This window comes from Sycon ciliatum, chromosome 2 (genome assembly GCF_964019385.1).
Source record: "Sycon ciliatum chromosome 2, ocSycCili1.1, whole genome shotgun sequence".
NCBI lineage: Eukaryota > Metazoa > Porifera > Calcarea > Leucosolenida > Sycettidae > Sycon > Sycon ciliatum.
Window position 1 is genome coordinate 25,695,621 of NC_088644.1, and position 23,099 is coordinate 25,718,719.

The 23,099-nt window shown below is 45.9% G+C and overlaps 2 protein-coding genes across 2 annotated transcripts; one reads left to right on the forward strand and one right to left on the reverse strand.

Annotated features, from left to right (window-relative positions):
- Positions 1-39: 39 nt before the first annotated feature.
- On the forward strand, positions 40-11,514 carry LOC135809369 (neuroguidin-like). The gene is made up of 14 exons (XM_065322709.1): positions 40-236; positions 2,664-2,735; positions 3,253-3,293; positions 3,496-3,592; positions 3,940-4,024; positions 4,536-4,591; positions 5,087-5,249; positions 6,241-6,333; positions 6,766-6,797; positions 7,307-7,362; positions 9,228-9,282; positions 9,560-9,655; positions 10,255-10,288; positions 11,207-11,514. The coding sequence occupies exons 1-14, from the start codon at positions 180-182 to the stop codon at positions 11,212-11,214; spliced, it is 945 nt and encodes a 314-aa protein (XP_065178781.1). The 5' UTR covers positions 40-179; the 3' UTR covers positions 11,215-11,514.
- On the reverse strand, positions 11,247-21,263 carry LOC135809367 (low density lipoprotein receptor adapter protein 1-A-like). The gene is made up of 11 exons (XM_065322707.1): positions 20,873-21,263; positions 19,290-19,354; positions 17,494-17,571; positions 16,746-16,838; positions 16,222-16,250; positions 15,810-15,924; positions 15,566-15,625; positions 14,659-14,809; positions 13,880-13,971; positions 13,132-13,166; positions 11,247-11,921 (listed from the first exon to the last, which is right to left on the reverse strand). The coding sequence occupies exons 1-11, from the start codon at positions 20,967-20,969 to the stop codon at positions 11,768-11,770; spliced, it is 969 nt and encodes a 322-aa protein (XP_065178779.1). The 5' UTR covers positions 20,970-21,263; the 3' UTR covers positions 11,247-11,767.
- Positions 21,264-23,099: the final 1,836 nt, after the last annotated feature.

The window sequence follows — 23,099 nt, forward strand, 5'->3', positions numbered from 1 at the left end:
GGCCGCGGTCAACTGCAAAAAAAACAGCAAAAATTCAGAAAAATATGGCCCACGTTTCACTGACGATTTTGTTTCTTTCAATGGCATTTTGCAATATTTGGCTCGAGCATTTATGTCAATGTCTTGAGGTGCAATCTCTTCGCCAGCCCATCTGAGACTCTCATTGCTGGGCCAGAATAATGTCCGCTGCTCAATTCCCGGAATTGCTGTCGCTCCTGTCGGAGATCAAGGAGAAGGTATTGTTTTCTTTCATTTTCATGCAGTTGTGTGTCGAGAACATTTGGCCAGGTGAAGAGTTACTAAAAATATGTGATAATCTGGAGGGGTTGAAGATAACGTAAGGGGCTATGCATTGCTGGAAGTCATGATGGCACCGCTGTGCAGTGTTAGAAACCGCTCCATACGAAGAAGAATTGGTTCACAGATACCATCATGTATACCTTATCACCATCCCCTGAAAATGTCGGTAGAATTCTGTTGAGACATACATGTTCCTTGCAATGGCAGGAGGTATCCAGGCCGAAAGAGTACACAACTAAGCCGGAAGTAGCTTAGTTCCAGAGGAAATAACCAAGCTGGATGTGCATCTGATATTCAGGTCGATAAGCAGCAGCTTTCAGCCTGTTTATCATTAAATCCAAGCTCCCCGCCACATGCGCTCTCCCGCCGACCTTGTTCACCACACCAGCAACATGACTCCAAGTTGTGGTAGATACTGGCATCAAATCCTCCATACAGCTGTTTCAATCATACAGGTCTCATCAGTGAATGTTGTGAGAGAGTACTGAATGGCTAGAACTTGTGAATAACACTGTTTTATACAGAGCATTTAATAATAATACTGTGAAAATGAACTAGCGCAATCATGCGCTTTGAGGCAACATAGGCTTACACAGCTAATACTCTGAGAATAAGTGCAGCATCACACGATACGCGTAAGGTACTGGGCACATAGGTACTATACATTGAGTACATGTTAGTGATGTGATAATTATTGTAGGTGCAAAACATCATAACGCGCTACGTTAAAACTCTGTGACAGTTATTCAGGTAACATCTGGGACTTTAGGCTCCAGCCAGAAGTCCGAACTGTCACCTCAATATTTAGTGTGCTGTTGTAACGGGCTATGATGTTAACCACATGACATGTATCTACATGTATATCCACAATAGACACCCTTAGCAAAAAACGTTATGTTGTAACGGTATTATCGTAAGGGGGAAAAATACCGTTATTTGGGTTCGACCTTTAGCAAGATGCACGCTATTTTTAGTACGCTGTTGCCAAGAGAATGGCTTTGATTTCGCGCGGTACAACCATTTTGGTCACCATATACGCGATACTATGTGAAATGCGTACGGACTATGCAATATTTGGCCAAAACACGTACCGTTGGTCACAACGATAAATCAGCCCCCATAACGTTTATACGCTGCAGCTTCAACGCTATTTGGGTGATCAAGGTACGAGTACCGTAAAAAATAGCGTTACCGTTGTTTGCTAAGGGTGTCTAATACCTTATAGTGACATACGGATGGGGGGGGGGGGGGGGGATGGAGTCCGCTGATACTCATGGTCACATACTGGGAAGTGAATCGTTAGCCACCTGAGCCCACCTGTTTCATAATTGGCGGTGATTCCACCATGAAGTTGATCAGTTTGTGAACCTTTTCCGTGCTAATGACATCTATAGACGTCATGTGCACTGTACACCAAACGGCTAGTGACGTCATAAGATTTGCGCAGTATATCGCAGTGCATAGATCAGTGTACGAACTGTCTTAACTCCGTCAAAAATAGGTCCATCGCGACGAACGATACACCGTTGGAAAGGTCCTGAGCTCAGCTTTCCAGGGATATACAGCTCTTCGCAATGGGAGAAAGATTGACAGAGCGGTGGCGGAGTGAACACGGAATTCAAGGCCCGGAGCGCTAGCGATCGTGAATTTTTTGTTCATGCATTCGCAGTTTTCTGTTGCGTACCAGAGGATTTCCCTTCGGCACAGCACATGCGTAATGGATACCAAAAGAAGCTCGTGGATCTCAGCTGGGCAACACAGTCTGAATCGTGAAAATTGGCTCAACTGGAACAAGAAGCCGAAAAAGAATGTGAGATTGAGTTGCTGTGCCTTTCCGAGGCATGGTGAGGTAGTGTCTAGAGGATGTGGGAGTTGCGCTGCCGTGCATATTGAGCTGAGATCTACTAGGATGGATTCGCTTGGTCCTGATCTTTCCAGCAAGTCCAGGATGATGAAAATCCATCCAGGTAAACTGAAATGAGAGAAAAATTCGTTCGGACCTGTGCGCTAAAACGACTCCAGGGGAGTCAGTGCGCTGGAAAGGCAGTTTGCTGGAGAAAAAGGGGTCAGCACTTAACGGTTAATGTGCATGATTGTACTGTATATGAACTTGGATCCAAGTTGTTCATCCTGTACAGGCTGTAGGCATCAGTCTAACACACTCATGTTTGAATGTTCTCAACAGTAGACGTGTGTGGCGAGTCTCCATGCGCCGGAATGTTCTGGAGATTTGGGACTCTGATCTATGCATGCACTTGGAGTTGTGTTCCACATCTCGACTGGCAGTACCTGTGTATGTGTGATTTCTGTGTGCACTGCTGTTATTGCAACGAAAACGCTTTGTTGGTTTGTGTTCCTGTCAGGCCTCTGCGGTGACCCAACGATGCACGGCTGTGAAGAAAGAGAATGCCGGCTCCAGTGTTGATGTATCCAAGGTATGGCAGTTACAGTCATGTGTTGGTTTTGTGTCAAATTTCTTTAGATAAATTCTGCACGAGGACTATGAACAGTTAGTCGTACTTCAAAGTAACTCGGAGTTTGTTCACATTAAGCACTCTGTGGAAGGCCGGCTGGGCTCGTGATGAGTGATGTGGTTAAATTCTGTAGAGAGAAAGGAGTGCTGGGCATTCGCATTGCAGTTTCGAAACTCTATTGCTCCTGATTTCCATCACTTGTCATCACTTGACGAAGTAAGTTGGCTAAGTTTGTATTGTTATCCCTTGTTGTGTTATTCAGATCACTTTCTTAAAGTTTTCTTATTGTCCGCAAACTCCAACGCAGCCATTTACACATTTATGAAACTCTGGCCCGACAATTTGGTGTAATATAAATTTGAATCTGCATTGCCAGGCTCTGTTTTTAGCAACAACAAAAAAAGGAGATTGAGTTTACCCAGGGTTCAGCGCAATCATCTATGAATAGCCACTCTCCTGTTCTTTGCTTTGTGTCCAGGGAATCAGTCTTCTTGACGCTAAAGTGCAGCTGCTCATCAGGTAAATAAGCTATCATGCATTTGGCTCTCTGCTACTGTGGCTGGTCGTTGCGTTGCTGCAAATTCTACTTTCTTACTTATCTGTTGACGCAGTGCATTCTTTGTCTAACTGATCAACTGTGTATTCTAGCATCTCCCTTATCTCATGTCAAAAACTTTCAAAAGGTCACTCATGTTGTTTCTGCTGGTTGTTCGTGATGCAGCTACTTGAACAATGTGTCTCTACTTGTCCTGATGAAGCTGGAAGGCAAGCGTATAGAGGACCACCCTGTGGTGATGCGGCTTGTCGAGTTGCGCACAGTGAGTTAATGTTTCTGCTGTTGTTGGCGTGTCTCGCACCATACCTGTGTTTGTAACAGCGCCCTGAATTGAATAGTTGGAACGTGGTGGCACGTTTTGTGACATATCACGTTTGACTATCCAAGGACTTCTGACTGGTTGCTTTCATTTCTCTATTCGCAGACATGCCAGAAAGCGGGTTGTCTCTGAGAAAGCTGTAGGCTATTGGCCAATGCTTTCTCTTGATCTTTGCAATGCGTGCTTTTAAAAGAGGTGTCTTGCTACTGCTTGTGTCCTGTGCTCCACTGCATCATCTCAGTTGTGATTGTTATGTATTATGCTCTCATCTTGCTATGTTTCCTGGTCAGGTCCTAGAGAAGATCAGGCCAATCGACTTGAAGCTGAAGTATCAGATTGATAAACTGCTCAAGCTGGCCATGGAGCCTACAGCTGGTGAGTAGACTGATGGCATTTGGAAGCTGGATTTGACGTGTTTTGGGGGATGGGAACTCCAGATTGTAGGCCGAATTAAATGCGCCTATGTGCTGATCAGTAAATGGAGGGTAAGCAATTATGCAATCCATGGTGCAGTCTAGTGTGTCTGAAAAGTAACGAAGTCTGTTTGAGAGGAGTACAAGTACAGATATCAAAATTGCTCCTGTACGCCATGAGACAGTTGACGCAGACTTGGTCGACAAGGGCTGCCCAAGCTATTGATCTTGCCCTGACACTCGCACTCAACGCTGGATGGTCCTGAAATTGGGGGTAGATGTGCTTCATCACACAGCACACCCATCGTGTATGCTATGCTATTCTGTGCTGGATGTGCACGTGAGTGTATGCGTGCGTGCATGTAATACGGTATGTTTCCCACCTCTGTGCATGCAAGCATATGACTAATGAGGGTCTAAACATTGTTGTTCCTTTGCTACTTTCCTGTTGGGTTTGGTGTCGTTCATTACAGCATCAACACTAGATCCACTCCGTGCACGGCCTAATCCAAATAACCTTATTAGCGTGGTAAGACCTCACTCTCACAACAACAGAAATTGCTTTGTCAAGATTGCTTCGACCTGGGGCCAATTGTCTCCTTGATTGTACTGCATGGCTTTAGAGTATACAACATGCATGTGTTGTGTGAAAGTAGGAATGTATAAAATTGTTCTGTACACTTTACCCCCGAGCCACTTGCTACCCCGGCCTTGATAGGTCTCATCAGCGGAGTACAGAGTAACTGGCTGAACCAATGGCAGTGCAATCTGGTGAACAATAAAGCATTTTAATTTAAATCTGTGTGCAAAGCATCACAATCAGAGGGCTCTATCTGGTTCCTTGAGAAAGACAGCGAGCTCTGCGCTAAGGCAGATAACTTTGAAATAGTGCTGAACCCAGGCGAGGCAAGGGAGCCTTGTACTCCAGACAGGTAGATGCTTGACCTTGTTAGATCTGATCAGTGGAGCTCGGAGTGACTAATTGTGTTGTCTATGTCTACGCTCTGCTTCCTTCAATAATTAGGACGAGAACGGGCAAGACATTGAAGGAGATGAAGATGGTGACAGTGATGAGGACGGTGATAATGATGCTCTTATCAATGGTGACCTGAATTTCGAAGACCGTGATGCCGAGGCAGCCGCAGCAGGCCTCTACGTTCCTCCCAGGATAGCTTCGATGCCTTATGGTGAGTGCCTACAGTCACTACAATGTTCTGCATTTTGTAGCAGTGGGTGGAGTAAGTAAGTAAAGCTTGAACGTCCACGTTACCACTGGCTGTACAAATACAATTGTGTTTGGAAACGCGACCAGCTTAGTTAGTTTGGCTCGTGCCAGGCCACCACCATGCCTAATTAGTAGTGGTGAAACGAATATTCGAACATTCGTTCGGTTTGTCGCATTCGAATATTCGTTACGTCACATTCGAGTATTCGTTACGTCACTTCGAATGCAGTGCATGTGCATACATGCACGCCGAACACGGTACAGTGCAGTAGGTACAGCCTGCCTGTGACTTTGTACTGCATGCATGCACATGTATGTCCATACTGGACTGCCAATGTTGCACATAACAGGTATGAACTTCGAAGTACCCTTATGTGGCAGTACATTTTACGTGGCACTACCGTTTGTCATACCTAATAATAAATTAGTATTGACAATATCCATCAAATGACTGAGAGGAGGGCATGTGATGTCATCTGTGTTACCAAAAGAATATTCGTTCATTCGTTCGTTAAGCTGAAGAATATTCGACTAGTAGGTTTTGACATTCGTTTCACCACTACTAATTAGGCGTTGGGTGACAAAAGCAGCGCCTTGCGGCGAGAGTGAGAGTGTATGTCTCACAGGGGTAGGTCTGGGGATGAGTATAAGAGAAGGATACGCCACACGTGTGCTCTCATTGCACTTTTATGACAATCGTCCCAAGTGATGTTGCTAACTGCTCAAGGGACCATAGAATGTGGCCCTCGTTCATAAGCAATCCCTTATCCAGGGATTTTGGACTGAAAATGATACCATTTGGTTCTAGTGACCCTGTGGAACAGATGGTCTGCTTGTCAGAGTGGTCTTCTGACAGGGATCACCTACATGTACTTCACTACAATTATTGTAGTACTTGTTTTCCTATGTAATGCTGTGAGTGCCATTGTTGTGACTCGTTTGTGCTGTGCCAGATCTTGATGATCAGCGGAAAAAGAAGAAGAAAGACTCGGGCCAAGATGACAAGCACTATGGGCTCAATCGCGTCATGCTGCAGGAGCTACGAGGTAAATGCATTGCTTCGATGGTGTGAGCACCCAAGAATGCTGGTGACAGTCATCTATTTCCCTTGACGGGTTTATAAGCATTGCCAGTATGGTTGTGGAGCTATGGTGCTATCCTAGCTATTCTATGCTAAAGTTGATGCACTATTTTTGCTGTATATTTTTTGAATCATGAAGTTGGGCTGCTTGACACTTTAGCTTGTGCTTTCTCATCGCTTGAGTTGTTGAAGTCCTGATGGTATCACCTTGGCCTCACCCATGTGTTCTCTACCATTTTCATTTTTCAAACCACGTCGGACTTTTTGTTAAATTGTCGGCGTTTGTGTGGAGTTCGATGCAGCTTCCGAATGTTGATTTGTATTTTTGATGTGTCAACTGTGTGCCGCGAGTACTGATATTGTACGTGTTTTGTTTTGGTTGTGCTCGCCTGTGTAGATCAATATCATGATGGCCCAGAGGAGATGGTGGTAAGTTGTCAGAGGTGGCATCTTGTGTGTGTGTGCTAGCTGAGAACAAGACTTACTTTCATAGGCCTTTCTCACAAACTGCATGTGAGCATACTAGTACGGTGTAAGACGACGCCTTGGAAAAGATCAGGTTGACCCGCCAGTTTCTCAAATGCTTGTCAAGTCTCTCCTAAACTCACTAGTCTACAGCTAGATCAGCAGTGTCGCTGTGGAATAGTCTCCTTGTGTACCAGTTTGCCTTGTGGTGTGCAGTGAGCGGCAGGTCACATTCACTTTATGAAACTGGTCATTGTGCAATTGTTTTCCGGTCCACACGATTAGTGTTTTATCCTGTACGCTAAGATCAGTGACTGATAACGATCTGCAGTGGTCACGGGCCGTGGATATGAGGGAAATGCTTTGTTTCTCTGTATCGCAGTGGGGCCAGTTTCTATGGTTTGGTTCCGTTTGCTGTAAAGCTGTGCGCTACATGTCCACTTTTGAGATTGTGTTTGTCCTCTTGCCTCCAGGACTCGTCTGCCAACAAGTCTCGTAAGCGTGGTCGCGATGAAGAAGATCAAATGAGGCAAGTGACCATGTGTTGTTATATTGCTTTTCCAGATACTACATGTATTGCAACCACTTTAGCAAATGTGCCCTCGAATGACGTAACTTCACTGTTTTTCTTCAAATGTGCTTGACAAAGATCTGCCAATATTGAGACGCCTGCACCAGTGTGATAAATTTGAAGTGTGTTTACTTGAAGTACACATTCAGTCATGTACATGTACCTGCAGTTAGGTTGGACCCTGAACATAGCCAGTTGATATTGAGGATATTTACCACTGTGCCCAATGTACACTGCTCAATTCTGGCATAGCACTGCAGTACACCGTTCAGTCATGACATATCAAGCTGGCGACGACACAGTACTAGTAATCGATTCAGGACCTTGCAATGCCATGGCTTTGGCAGAGCACCATCAAATCTAATACTTCGAAGTATTAATGCGATTAATAGTATAAGTGAAGCGGACATTACAAAATGATGAATGAGAATACATGTATCTAAAATGGTTGTTCCTAATCGATTTTCTTGAGACTATCATCAGGGAAAATCGTCTCACAATAGAGGCTATACGGAGAAACAAACTACTTATAGGTTAATGGATAGTGGGAAGTATACAAGGTGAGGTGTGAAAAAAAACTAAAGTGGGAGAGAAGACGAAAGAAATTAGAAGAAAAGATGTGAGAGTGTTCTGACGGTGTGAGCTACTACAAAAGGTGAGTGAAATGAAGGCGTGGAAGCAGGTGAATGTGATAGACCGCAAACAGGTGCCAGTTGCACAATTACAACAGAACCACACAGTACCGGTTGAACGGACTACAAGTACACAGGTACGTGAGACTGAAGGAAATGGCCAAACACAGGTACGGAGACCAATAACTAGGAGCATGACTCGTACGCGGGTAATAGCATCTACAACCGGACATGGACTGGCAGCGAGCAGTAGCGTGGGATTGTCGTTGGGTGCAGAGGACGGGATGGAAGCGGAGGAGGATGAGGAAGGTGAGAGCAGTGATGAAGAGAGTGAGTTGGACAACCAAGATGAAGATGACCGGACTGAAGGTGAGACCACAACGAAAGGGTCAGCCATTAAGAAACACCTCTTGTCTAGTAGCCAATGCCGCTCAGTGTATGATGATTCATGCTTCACTGTTTTGTGTCGTGCTCGTAGGTTTCGTGAACTTAAGGTATTAGAAGCTGTTTTCATCCGTAAACACAATCCTAATCTATGCATTCAGAAAGAAAATGTCACAAAACTGAGACTCTTCACCTAGCATTCACACACGTATTCATTCGCATACACCTACACCTCACAGTTCCTCACTCTATCACATTCACCTGCTTCCACGCCTTCATTTCACTCACCTTTTGTAGTAGCTCACACCGTCAGAACACTCTCACATCTTTTCTTCTAATTTCTTTCGTCTTCTCTCCCACTTTAGTTTTTTTTCACACCTCACCTTGTATACTTCCCACTATCCATTAACCTATAAGTAGTTTGTTTCTCCGTATAGCCTCTATTGTGAGACGATTTTCCCTGATGATAGTCTCAAGAAAATCGATTAGGAACAACCATTTTAGATACATGTATTCTCATTCATCATTTTGTAATGTCCGCTTCACTTATACTATTAATCGCATTAATAAAGTTATTGTCTCCTCGTCGCCTTTTCATTTACTTCGAAGTATGTTGATGTTTTCACAGCAGCTTTGCGGGCAACTCCGCACACAGGAAAGATCACTTCCTTTGGGAATGTATTGTTATTCAGAATTTGCGGTGTCGGGTGTTGTTGCTATCTTTGTGTAGTTTGCAGAACATCATTTCATATGGGTCTGCTCTTGCTCGGCCATTTCTCCGCGTGCTGTTTACTTTGCTCCGTGCAGATACGAAGAGGATCATCTGACTCGTCTACCAGGGAAGAAGAAGAAAAAGAGCACTGTAAGTGTGTGGACATCTTGCCCATGCTGAGGTGTTGGCGTGGCATGTATCAGTATTTACCTTGCTCTTCTTGCTGCTCGGAGTCCATGTTTTTTTATTTATTTTCTTAGACCCAACGTGTGGATAAAGCTCCTTCCGTGTGGCTTGAACTTCAGCACATTGCCGCTGCATCCATCGCTCTTGTGCAGCAATATGAGACATGAGCAACGTAATGGACGCCCACTGCAGCTTGTTTACCTTTCTCCGTATTTCTTCTGCTGTGTTGTCTTTATTGCAGATCGCGGACGGCCTGTCAGCACTGCACAGTTTTGGAGAGGGGGGCGGTGAAGGCCAGCGGGCGCAGAAGTCGAAGGGCAAGGGCTTCTCAAAGAAGGTCAGTCCTTTGACCCTGGTATTGCGATTGCATCTATGCTGCTATTTTCCGTGTGTTCTATGGCTTTTCTTCGGCCAGGGTGGGCAGCTTGCCGTTCAAAGAACACAAGGCTGTGATGATGCTACTTGCCGAAGAACTGTTACCTGTAGTCTACAGTCCGAGGTGGTATTTTCTAGAAACTCGTAACCAGTAGGAGCTCACAACTTTTTTAGAGCTGTTTCTGACTAAGTTGTGGCTGCTGAAGACGATAAAAGTATCGGCAAGTCTGTGCAGTTGTCCGTTTGTTAGATATGGCGATCTTCCGCTGCATGATGCTACTTGCCGAAGAACTGTTACCTGGACTGTGCCCGGGCCTTTGAAACACCCCCTTTTCTTAGTGACTGGACGGAATGATGAGCATGTTGATGCCAGCACCCCCACCCCCTCTCCACCCCCCCCCCCCCCCCTAAATAATACAGATACGGCATAGCAAGTCATGGAGAATATGGCTCAGGCTGCTACATCTCCCATTATGGTATTAGATAATCCAAAACCAACAACATGTATCTCCCATTATCTACTTGATCACACTGTCTCCTATTGTTTGATTTGCGATGTAGGGTGGTAAGAAAAAGGGATCATTCAAACGCAAACGTAAGTAGCTCTTCCGAAAGTTCTTTTCTTCGTTTTCTAAAAGAATGTCCAAAAACCTTGTGCGATCAATACTATTTTGCTGTCAGATGGATATATGAGTTGCTTTGTGAATAGTGACTGAATACAATGTACTGGTAGGTCCGTTCCAATTAACAGCCAACCCACAACACACAAAACAGTCCTTGGCTACAGCACGCAAACCGATTTATCGAAATCTTCACCCAGGAAGGCATCATCAGGGATATAGGGAGAAGATTGAGAGATGGCTAACCAAAGACAGCATGGGGACAGAATTCACATTACTAGTATGCCGCAAGTCGCAACCTGGTAGTACGTTCGTAACCAAATAATGTTCAACTAGACTTGATAGGGCATTACACACTCATCTTCGCCCATCAGTGTTATTGTCTTGCCCCGGACCTGATGTGGGTGACCATGTCAACTGATGCTCACCAAGACTCTACTACAGTCGTCGCCAAAAAATCCGGCCAATGCCATGATACGTACGCGTTCGCTGACGGTATCTAGCACAGCACTGAACTAAACGGTCGGTAGCGCTGCACTCTGCCTGCATGCTGCAATCGAGTCGAGCACTGCAGTCTGTCGACATGTCGCTGTGTCAGTGCACTGCAGCGCAGAGTGCAGGCCCGGCAGCATGTGCCGTGCACTAGGCTAGTACCAGTACTAGCACGCAGTGGCAGTGCATGCGGCTACGTACAACTACCGGTAGCTAGTAGCATAGCATTGGCAGCACGCAGTGGCAGTGCATGCGGCTACGTACAACTATCGGTAGCTAGTAGCATAGCATTGGCCAGATTTTTTGGGCGACGACTGTACTATCCTGTGGTATGCTTTACACGTGATCTGCAACAGCTCCTTTCTTTTTCTTCCTTTTTGTTTCGTTTTCTTTCTTTGCAGGCCGCTAACATTAATCAGCACCAGCAGCAGAAGTCACATTCCTTTATCATGAAATTGAACTTCAATATATTTGAGAGCAAACAGCGATCATACTATTGTTTTTAATGCTATGAATCAATTCTATGCATGTAAATATACAAGTAATAACGCTTGTACATTATTAGACATGAAATGTTGTGCCGAACTATGATATTCTTTCTCGTGGCACCCACGGTACTCATAGATATGATCAGACGTTTGGCCAGCCATTGAGCTGGGAGACGTGATTACACTTAGATTCATCTGAATAAAAAAATCCGCAAATCTTGCCAGTATTGTGTGGTCACGGGATCCAGTCCAGGGTGTGAAAGTAGGAGAGTACAGTATTGTGTGGTCACAGGAGCCAGTCCAGGGTGTGAAAGTAGGAGAGTACAGTATTGTGTGGTCACAGGAGCCAGTCCAGGGTGTGAAAGTAGGAGATTGTGAGTGAGAAAAATGAAGTTTTACCTTGATGTATCTACATCGCCCTGCATACTGGAACACAAACTCAAAATATGAAAGGCGGTAGGTGTTGAACACCCTTTAGAAATCAAGCAGATCGTCATGTGATGGAGTGCGATCCAAGTCATCAGGGCCAGCTTCTCCCTTCTGGAAGGTCATGATCTCCTCCTCGTTGAATTCATCACCAAAGCCGCCAATCTCCAGCTGGTTTGGATTTGTTCGAATAACAGCCAGCCTGTATTCAATCATACAGCACGCAAATACTGGTTTGTCAGCACTTCCAGGAGGAGTAGTACAGTCATGTGGATGTTCTGCTGAGGGGATGTTGCATACATGTGCCACTGCAATAAGACATATGCTGAGTATACATGTATACATTCTATATCATTCACGCCGGAACTGCTGGTGCATAGCCCCAAGTCTGAAGACTTGGCAACTTCACGCCTGCTCCTGACTCTTGCGCTATGATACCCCTCAGAATTTCCCACCTTGCTCCCCCTTATGTTCAGGCTCCCCGTTTTGGAGCCATCAGTTGCCTGATGATCGTAGTAATACGTGAAACTCTGAGTTGTGACAAAGCTTCCAATCTCTCTTGTGTACATCCCCTATAATTTATCTTTACGGAGTCGTGTGTTGTTGTCACTGTGATTTTCCTCTCAGTATCTGTCTGGCCTCTATGGGATACATTGTACACTTTCAGAACATTTACTGCTGCTTCCAATGCTCACAGTGTGTGTACAGCAATGTGTACTGAGCAGCTGTACTGCTTTAGCAGAAGATACAAAGACATTGCTTTTACAGTGACACCAGACTATGCTACATGTACATTAGTGTGTCAAAGAGAGCCGTACATGCTTGTATGAGCGCGCGTTCACACTGGTGTGAAAACAGTCGGATGAGAATTGTCATGTCGAAATGCCCGTGTGGCGTTTACCGTGGTGGCATGGGCAAGAACCTACACAGCATATCAAGGAGGGCTGGAGACTAGTTCGGGATACACAGCGGAATGTGAGGTTTGGTGCTGTTTTCATCGTTGTGTCCTTTGCGGGTTTGATCCAGGGAGTAGGAAAATACCGGTATTTTATTACTCCCGGGTTTGATCTGCTGCCTCTGATTTACTACAGTGGTCCCTCCATTTTGTCCACTTTGTCATGCCATACAAAATATGGGTTCACATACATTCGAATGGGACTTCGGGTATAAAGACACTTCGCGCATGAGGACACTTCACGACTGAGGACACCTTTCTGATGCCCCGCCGAGTGTCATTATTCGCAAAGTTGACTGTATACCACAATATTGTCTTTGTACTCCTTGGCATGTACCCTGTGTGTGCAGTGTGAGTGGCATTCATGGATTCATGCTGTTCAGTACCGCAGTATATTCATGTCAGTCTGATAATGCTCAAAGCATGCTGCGTAGCTGGCAGTACCGAGGACACTTACTTGGAAAACTCGGCATCTAGATCATTGTCCATGTCCTGCACGCGCACACACACACACACACACAACACACACACACACACACAATCAATCAATCAATCAATCAGGATCACACACTATTACCAGCAGCAGTGCAGACCAATGCATGGCGTAGTAACGGTAGTTGCACAGTTCTTACTACATACTCCTTTCTCTGTTATCAGAACCTCAAAGTTACAGGTACTTTACATGTCCCCTTTGCAACACTTTGCTCTACCGGGCACCACTTTGGTATCAGTTTCCAAGGAAACCACGGGGAGTCACATGTATGATGTGTGATTGTCGAACGCATCCACTCTGTTACATGTGCGTATACCGGAAGTAAACGCACGCATGTTCTGCAGGTCCGGATTATCCGAGCAGCATGCACTCGACCAAACAGCGCAGATATGAGAGATGCGAGTGTATGTTGTACATCATGTATTGCATCCCAGGGTGTAAGTTCTGGGTACCTTTATGCAGCAGAGCTGCACTATGTCATAGAGAAAGCACTACTCTGAAGTAGTAATAAGAGGAAGGAGCTACTAGTATGGTACTCTTGCTAGCAATCGACAGGCAAAGCCAGCAGAGGTACTTGTCAACCTGCAACGTGTGATTCTGCAGGTGAATCCTGAGCGAGGTGGTCAAACCTCTCCCGGGGTATATTGTGGCAGCTTAGGTGATCATTTTGGACACCTCGGTTGGCATTCTGTGCTTGCTTCCAGCAACTTACCCAATCTGCCATCTTGTCCGCCAGCTCATCCACTTGATGGTCTTCCAACGTGCCCGCAGCGGCTGCCTGGTCCCCGACGTCAATCAGGGTGCCTGCGTAGAGTACACGTGAAGAGTTGAGTACAGTCAGAGCATCTGATAGTCTGGCAGATACGATTGGGGGGAGGGGGGGGGGGGGGGTGTTGGGTGAGCACTACAGTACTGTCGGGTTCCGAAGAGCTGAGGGGGGGGGGGGGGGGGGTCAGCCTCGTAGCCTAGACCGTTCTTATTTTCATGTACTGTCGTCTATGCACAGTTGAGTCACCGTGTATACATTGGTATGCGCAGCTTTGCTTGGTGAAATTCTAGCCTGTTCCTTCTTTGGCGCTCCATTCTTCAGGACCCGGCCGTACTGTATTGGCAGTTTGAATGTACCGTAGGTGGATGAGGTACAGCGATGATACTTGCTCAGATTCTCATAGAGTCCTACTGTAGTGCATTATGCATAGCACTTGCAGGACAAAGGTATGTTTACGTCATGTGGCGCACACCTTATTATCAATATCGAACAGATGCTCTGTCTTCAAACCAGTCTACTCGTCGTACAGATACACAAGAAGTATGTCCAGATTTTGAGTTGCCTTTCACGAGTGTAGCCCTCTGCGGGTACCTTCTGAAGGTAGATGTCTATATTTCATGACAAAGATATCTGGGTGCGGCTTAACTCCAGTGCCGCTTATACTCAGGAAAATCCGGTATTTGACATTTGTGACCACAAGCTTGTACTATTCCTTTACATACCTGCTTGTGCTCCAGCGGTTGCTGCTGCTGCGGCTGCTGCTGCAGGTGCAGCTGCACTCTCGGCACCTGCTTGCGGCTCACCGGCGGCATCTTTGGCTTCCTGTCGCTTCTTCAGTGCCTCCATTTGAGCCTGTCGGCGTGCCTTGGCTTGCTATAGTGCAGCACATGCACAATCCACAAAGCAGTGGCAGTTACTATAGTTGCATGGTACATGAGTAGAGTGAGCGTGTGCTCTAAACTCACCTGATCATTACATTAGACAATGACCCGTAGAGACGATGGGGCATTGCACGACTCGCATTCAGATCAGATGTTAGTTCATGCCAATGACCGGTGTCTCTCAAAACATTGGATCGGTGTTCTGTACAAATTAAGGCGGTAGCTACACGTCCTACGCTTCAGGTCTGTTCATATGTTCCACTGTGCAGCTCTATGATGCCTATAGTAGCGTACTATTCTATGCAGGAATGGCCATTCAATCCCTGTATCGGATTCAAGCTGCATAATTGGCACAGCCGATCTGTCTACATGTACTGATAGAAAGCGTTCCAGACTGCTCCGGACCGCAGCGCTGCCAGTTCCACATCTGTTTTTTCACTGCTCCGCATGTTGTGCGTGTGTGTGTACAGTCAACTTCGCTTATAACGACACTCGGCGGGGCATCAGAAAAGTGTCCTTATTCGCGAAGTGTCGTTATACCCGAAGTCTCATTATATGTGTCACAGTTGGATGGGGCTTTGCTCTGGGCATAAAAAATATGTCCTTATTCGCGAATTGTCGTTATATCCGCAGTCGTTATTAGCAAAGTTGACTGTATGTTACATTCATGTGTGTGTACATGCATCCCGTTGCTCATGTGCATACTCGTGCCGTTCTCCCGCAAGTCAGAGACATCAGTAAGCCCTACCTGCCAGGTATCAAAGGCGACATTGAAAGCCTGTGCAACCGACAGGGTCATAGCTTGTGCCTGGAACAAAGAACAAAATTCACAGAGAAAGCCCGAGGACATTTCATCTTTTACACCATCCAGTGCACAGTTGTTTTCCCAGCACAAGCCGGAGTCTAAACAATGGAAGTATTGAATATTTATTTTAAAAACCATTGCATGTCAACTGCGCGCCAAGCATTTCCCACGTGCAGATAAGCCTTACCTTAGACGGACTGCTGCATACAAATGAGTGGCACTCCAGGTCTGGTGCATCTCGGTTTCTTGCAATGTAGCTGAAGACTTTCTTGTTGCGGCCATCGGTGGTGCAGTAAGATATCCTGCATTGGAAAGGTGATCAAACGCGCATCACCGATATCAGCCAATACAGCACCAGCTGTGTGTACAGTGGTGGTATAGATAGTGATAAAAATCATAAAATAATAATAAAATTCACGGTTCGCAGGAGACTCGTTGATAGTAGCACGTGTATTTGTGCGTGTATATGTGCATGTGTGGGGAGGGGGAGGGGGGGGGGGGCATTGATCCTACAGTGCGAATCTACCCTGGAACCTTTAGCTGGTCCATGTATATGGAGAAGGCACAATTCGACCTTGGAAATCGTTTGACCCACTCACCTGTACATAGGTATTTCATCCAGTTTGTTCTGTACAGACAAACACCATGCCACACAATGATGACCTCGCCAAGCAAGCAGCCTAGTAAAGAAGATGACACCGGCAACTATAATTAAATAATTAAGTTAGCACCGGGCCATCGTAATCATTCCCAGAAAAAAGTCACATGTATTCTCAAGCACCACTGAGCACTGTTTCTACTGTACTTTCTCTCTGAATGAACATGGCTTCCATAACGGAGGGTAGAACTCTGTAGATAATAATTATTACTCGCTGTGCAAGGATGTTCTTGTGCGAACTCTTCTTCTTTGACCTTGAGCCAGAACACTGGTTTGGTATGAGAAGCTGCTATTATACATGTAGTTCCTTCTGCTTGCCCATTCTTACTACACTCCTAGAGTTGTACAGCGTGCATTGATCTACACCACTGGCAGTATCGATTGAACCAGTGCCAGCAGCATGCAGTGACTCAGTGTGAGTGACCTACAATGTAAGTAATCGGCTGATTAGCTACCCATACTTACAGCGGTGGCGATTTCAACCAATGTCATGGACTTTGACGACACAGTAAGAGCCATTTTGGTAAGCTTCTGCCCTGCGTGTTTTCTTTGCTTGGCCTGCAGACACAACGCAAAATACGCACATACACAGACTTATGGTGAAACCTTGGTCTCCAACAACCTCAGTCACTGAGACCACAACTCCAACAACCTCACAGTCACTGAGACCACAACTCCAACAACCTCACAGTCACTGAGACCACAACTCCAACAACCTCACAGTCACTGAGACCACAACTCCAACAACCTCACAGTTACTGAGACCACAACTCCAACAACCTCACAGTCACTGAGACCACAACACATAAATGCGACCACTCTCCTGATCCATCACAAGGATCTCCCTGCGCGCCATACGAAATTCATCCGACAACCTCGCAAAGGGGACCACTGAGATCACCTGATCCTGGAGCGTGGTTGTATTTCTGACGCACTTTTGTGCAGTATCTGATAAGAAACTTACAGCGTCTGAAGTTCCAAATTTTGTTTTGAGAATCGAACAATCAAGAATCCTACGATATTGACTTCATAGGTAATGGATAATGGGTCCATGCTATTCATTGTTACTCTGAGTTTCATGCACCGGCAGTGTAATTATTGGACAGCGATGGAATATATCATAGTGGGGTATTTGATCGTGGCTTCGCAGAACAAGGAACCGCTAGACAAACGGCATTGGGACAAAAGTCACTGCGGCGAGCACACTACTTACATGAGCCAGGATGCGTACCACAGCTTCATCTGTGCAACCTTGTCCCTGAGATTGCGTCACCTTCACAGTACCCAAGTACTGGAAACGGAGAACATATGCAGCACAGTTGTTAACAGTACACATAACACTGACTATGGTTACAAAATACATATGAGCTCGTATACACACACATTGTCATGCAGCACAGCTCTTAGTATTCTTACATGTAGCCACGTACAATCGATAAGCAAGAGATCATTACTACAGAATTACATTTCATTCACCATGCAACAGAAGTAGTGCAGTCGTGGCTAGGTTCAGGCGCATTTTACGAGGGAGTATGGAGCTCCTCTCATGGAGATATCCTCCAGTACTGCCCTGGGTCTTGTTCAATGTGCCATGTGCACTCAAACTCCCCTTACCCAGCCTACATGCAACCGGGCCCCATTCGCACATATGAATTTCCATAAGTCCGAACCACATTCAAGTTGCATACATATACACTAAGAGAGTTTTCACTGTGACTCAGGCACATCACGAAGTGTTGTCAAACAGCATACAGTACTGTCGGGCGCTGAAGAACTGGGGCCAGGGTTCTAGCCTAGCCTGTTCTTATCTTTAGCGAACACAGCAGTTTCGTTCTTATTTGCTGGTACAGTTTTACATGTACATTTATGCAGGGTTATGTACTGCATGATCAGAGATCGTACCCGGCATGTGTCCTTTTAACTCCTTTCATATTTTTAGATCAAGAGACTGTGCAGTCAGTGAAACAATCCACGAGAGGGGAGTTTGCGTGCATACTGTGTACAGAGGGAAACACGGCTACTGAATGTCTGAGGGGATAGTCGGTGTTGTCACGTCTTCAGTGGTGTGTGTGTGTGTGTGTGTGTGTGTGTGTGTGTGTGTGTGTGTGTGTGTGTGTGTGTGTGTGTGTGTGTGTCCCATATGGTGCAGTGGTATGTGCAGTCGATTTCCAATCGAGAGGTTGCGGGTTCAATTCCGGACGATTATGGTCGTACACGTCTTTCTTTTCTTTCTCATTCCCCTAGCTCTTCTTTCATTCTCCTGGGTGGTTACTAACAGCCAGTGCATACCAGAGTATGTGGTGTGGTGTGTGTGTGTGTGTGTCGAAAAAGAAAAAAGAATGAGCAGAAAGTGCAACAACTAGGCACAAAACTGGCAGAGTACTGAGACATTCGACGTCCTGACACCTAGCTTCAACACATCTCCGTAGCGCTAACCGACAGCCTTCCAACTTGGAAGGTTCAAAGTTATGGAAAGACTTTGAACCTTCCAAGTTGGAAGGCTGTCGGTTAGCGCTACGGAGATGTGTTGAAGCTAGGTGTCAGGACGTCGAATGTCTCAGTACTCTGTCAGTTTTGTGCCTAGTTGTTGCACTTTCTGACTGTATATAGTATCTAGTTACAGTGGTGGAGAGTTACTCTTAAGTCTTAACTCGTTTCCATATGTCCCTTTCCTTTCTACTTTTATTATTGGCTCAATACCCGAGTTTCAAAAAAATATGAAAAATGAAAAAAGGGATTCACTGTCCAGAAAAAGCCACTTCAATCAGCTGTGTGGTGGATACCAGGCTAAAAAATTAGTGGCGGCCAATTCATAAGCCTTGCAAGCTGTTGAATGGTGTAATCCCAGCACTAGTTGCTATGTCTAACATAGCTGTTCGCTATCATTCCTTCTGCGATGTGCAGGTCTGAGATCTGAGGTGTGTGTGTGTGTGTGTGTATGTGTACAGCAAGCAATGGCACTGGTTAAAGACTTGTACGGCCAATGTTCTTCACTGCTCACTTTCTTACCTTGACATAAAACGTAACACCAGCAATCACTGCATCATTGGAGCTGAACCATTCATCTTTCATTCCTACAACACATCGGCCAGGCGAGGGATCACAGTGGCAGCCAATGGTGTCAAATTCTGGATTTATTTCAACCTTTATAGGTGAGGACTATGTGCATATGGGTGGAGTGCTGCTACTGATAACTACTCGTACCGGTATTTGAACCGGAGCTGCCCAGTATGTGTTGAGCTAGACCATGACTTCTTATTATCTGCAGTCCGAACAAACACTTGTGGGGTCTACACTTGTTATTGTTCCATTTGTTTACACAACCCTATGCTCACGTCCTACAATTGATGGGGAGAATACCACTACCCCCCCCCCCCCCCCCCCCCACAGCGCCAGCACTGTTATTTGTCCGCATTTTTATGGAAATTTGAAGCCCTGTCCGCAATACGGATTTGGCATGAGATTTCCCACAAAGCATGGGAAGATAGTGGTTGAACCATGTCCAACACACTGTAAAGCAGAACCGCGGTAGACAATTTGTGTTTGAGCCGGTCATACCAGTCTTTCATTATTAATTTTGTCACGGTGTGATATGGCGGGCAAACATGACGTCAGCAGTGTACACGTGTTGGTGGTGAAAAAGTTGGTCCGGCGGCAATGACCAGACCAACCGGACCTGTGTAAGTGTAAAGTGCAGTGCAACTAAGCCTACATCAATATTCTCAACTCAACACACACACACACGCGCACACACACACACACACACACACACACACACACACACACATGCACACATACACACACACACAACACAGGCGAAAGGCTGTGTAGCTATAACTGATACTTTAAGTTTAGACCGGCCTTGTTTGTAACGTACATATGTATGTTGGCGAGTATTCCAGGACAACGTACACGACTGTGTAGTTGAGTACACTTGGAAATACAATTTCAGTTGCAGCTACTCATGTAGGTCTAGATATTTGGACTGCCAAAGTCAAATACGCAAATCCATGGAAATTGATTCCGCAAAAATGGCACTGGTCAGAATGCAAAGGGCCAGAGAGTACTTGGCAACACGGAATAGAGGTTACTCGATTACATCATCAGTTGTGATGCTTTGGCAAAGTCCCGAACTTGCAGCGCAGCACTTGCACTAGCGACTCGCGCTGTACACTCAGCGCCCATTAGAAAATCAGCCACTCGGAAATCACCCCCATAACCTCTATACTGTATTCGGCTTGTGGGGGGGGGGGGGGGGGGGGGGGGGATTGGCGCAGATCAGAGCGCCAGCTGTACTGGCATGCAGGTGTTCTGGAGCGCCAGACTCCTTCCACTTTTCCCACAGCGAAAATGCGCAGACCATCCCCTAGGCCCACGACTGTGTTCCTAAAGTAGCCACTTCTTTGTGTACTTGACTTTGGTAATTCCAGCACTGTGTGACAATACAGCATCGCTAAACTCGCCCTTTGCCACTCCTACCAATTACTAAAACGAACTGCGGAGACACCCACCAAGTGCTTAGCAGAATGACCATCGTCCACTTTGTTAGACCGAACACACACGCACGCACTCAGCTTATTCGGCATTCGTACTTTGCTTAGACTTGACCTCCGCTATCTTGCGCTTCACCGTGCGTGGACTGTTCTTGATGGCGCGCCCTGCCGCCTTCAGGGAATCCTTGATATCCATTCTGTTTTATCGCCAATGCAGCCCCGTCCGCGGAATGGCAGATCGGGAATATTATCCTTTGGCTTTTGGCCAGTTTTCTCGTGCTGTGAGGTCTACCTGATCTCAAGTACACGCAAGCTTCACTGTAACGCTAGGCGGCTTCCCCTGTCTGTCTTCTATCTCACAACAACCAAGCTCTACAGGGCTGCGTCTATCGTATCAACGCTCCGAGTAGGAAGAACGGTTTATTTTGCAGGATACACCTCCGGAACAGCCGATTCCTTGTTCATGCCGCTGACAACCTTGGACTACAATGTAGATCTACACTCTACAGCGTGATATGAAGCCGCATACCATAATCATGATACATGTACTTGATAATATGCTGTGCCGTGATCATGGTGATTACCATGCTGTAGACAGTACGAGGTGAATTGCTATTTCTGGACATTGTACATTTCTGGACATTTCGAGTAAAATAATTTTTCGTCGCGTGTAGAGTCAAGTCAGTCAGGTTGATGAAGTTTTTTCTTGTTGTAGTTGACAGCTGGGCTGTTGTAGTTTCTCCTCGTGTCGGTGCCTTGTTGATAGCCTTTTCTTGGGAGGCATTTCAACGAGGTTTGTGGTACTATGTCGCATGAGAATTTTGAATTTTGAGTAAAATAAGAAGTAATGGACGAATTGTTGGCTTCCCCATGTGCGCTTCACTTCAGACGCTGTATAGTCTTGGACCTGTTAGCTGGAAGTGTGAAGAGGCCAACTGCAGTCCACCAATAGAAAATATAACAAAAATGGTGCAGTATAGGATGCCTATTGACGCTATTTTACTTTCATGTCCAGAATTCGATACACTGAAATTTAGGCCAAAAAATTGGCCTGTCGAAAACATCCTGCTATAAAGTCTCTGGGATCACAGCATGAGCAATTGTCACATATTTGGAAAGATGAAGGATTAGGCCATACAATAGATACAAAAAGATATGAAAAATGTAAAACACACAGCCAGTGGGCCTCTATTTTATTTTCATGTCCAGAAATTGCTATTCACCTCGTACAGTTCTGGCAAGGGAAATCCGACCTTCTGAATAAAGACGTGCCCCCACTCAAGTGCGGGGAATGTGTGTTTGGTGCTAGGATCGCGTAGCCACCCGCGCTCTCGGATTTCTCTGGCCAAGAAAAGAGAGGCGTAGATCTACCGTTCGACGTCCATCTACATGATTGTACATCATTCTACTGTCAAGTATTACTACTATTAGTAATACTGAGTATTAGGCTTTTTAGTCATGGACTCATGGTAGACATCATGTCACTGAATGAACGAACAGTCTGTTCTTCTTTTATTTTTGCAGTCAGCGACCACACACCGAACAGCAACCTCATGCCATGGTGAACATCCGGATCCCGCGAATCCTCCGCGGCGGCCGCCTTGATGACACTGCGTGGCGATATATTTTTTTAAATCGCTAACACTCGTTGGTTTGGGTCTGGAACTCTTTTGTTTTGGTCACTGCCTTGTCGACAGACTGAGACCAAGAATCAAGATGCATGACTGTGCAATCAATAAGCTTATTAATTTTTATTGAAGTAGATACGTGTTCCGATAGTGGTAGCGACTTCGGCGATGATTTTTAGGAAAGGTGCTCGCGCTTTTCCGCCGACTGCCTTGACACTTGACTGACTCACGATTGCCATCAAGAGCACAGGAGAAGTCCAGCGAACCTCCCCTTCGACTCGGTGAACTTACTTGCCGGAAAGCGCCACTCCCTGCTCAATGCACAGTCAGTGTTCAACTTTCTAGTGCTCTCCAGGCCAAACCATCACCAGGACAGGCAGGAGCGACACGACTCACGCTACTATCTGGTGTTCACAACTTCCACACAAGGACTTAGGTGTTTGTCGCGCTGGAATCGGAGCGTCTCTGTAAGTAACTTTGTATCCCTGGTGATCAGGTGATAGTTTGGCCTGGAGAACACTATAATATTAAAGGGGAAGTTAAGGCAAAAATTAAAATTTCACCAGTTGTAGTCTTCGGGGTGCTGAGTCGAATGGTCGTTGTCCGAGGAAGCTGAGACGCTCCCTTCCTACTTGAATCCCAATCGAACTCGCGCACTTCCACCGAAACTGGGTGACTGCGCCCTACTAGATGGGGAT

Excerpts from the sequence above, each read along its gene's own strand:
- LOC135809369 (XM_065322709.1), top strand. The coding sequence starts at position 180 with ATGTCCGCTGCTCAATTCCCGGAATTGCTGTCGCTCCTGTCGGAGATC. Across the intron at positions 3,593-3,939 it reads GGCTTGTCGAGTTGCGCACA|GTCCTAGAGAAGATCAGGCC; the intron begins GTGAGTTAATGT and ends TTTCCTGGTCAG. Across the intron at positions 9,656-10,254 it reads GCAAGGGCTTCTCAAAGAAG|GGTGGTAAGAAAAAGGGATC; the intron begins GTCAGTCCTTTG and ends TTTGCGATGTAG.
- LOC135809367 (XM_065322707.1), bottom strand. The coding sequence starts at position 20,969 with ATGGATATCAAGGATTCCCTGAAGGCGGCAGGGCGCGCCATCAAGAAC. Across the intron at positions 15,626-15,809 it reads TATGCAGCAGTCCGTCTAAG|GCACAAGCTATGACCCTGTC; the intron begins GTAAGGCTTATC and ends TCTTTGTTCCAG. Across the intron at positions 13,972-14,658 it reads AACCGCTGGAGCACAAGCAG|GCACCCTGATTGACGTCGGG; the intron begins GTATGTAAAGGA and ends TACTCTACGCAG.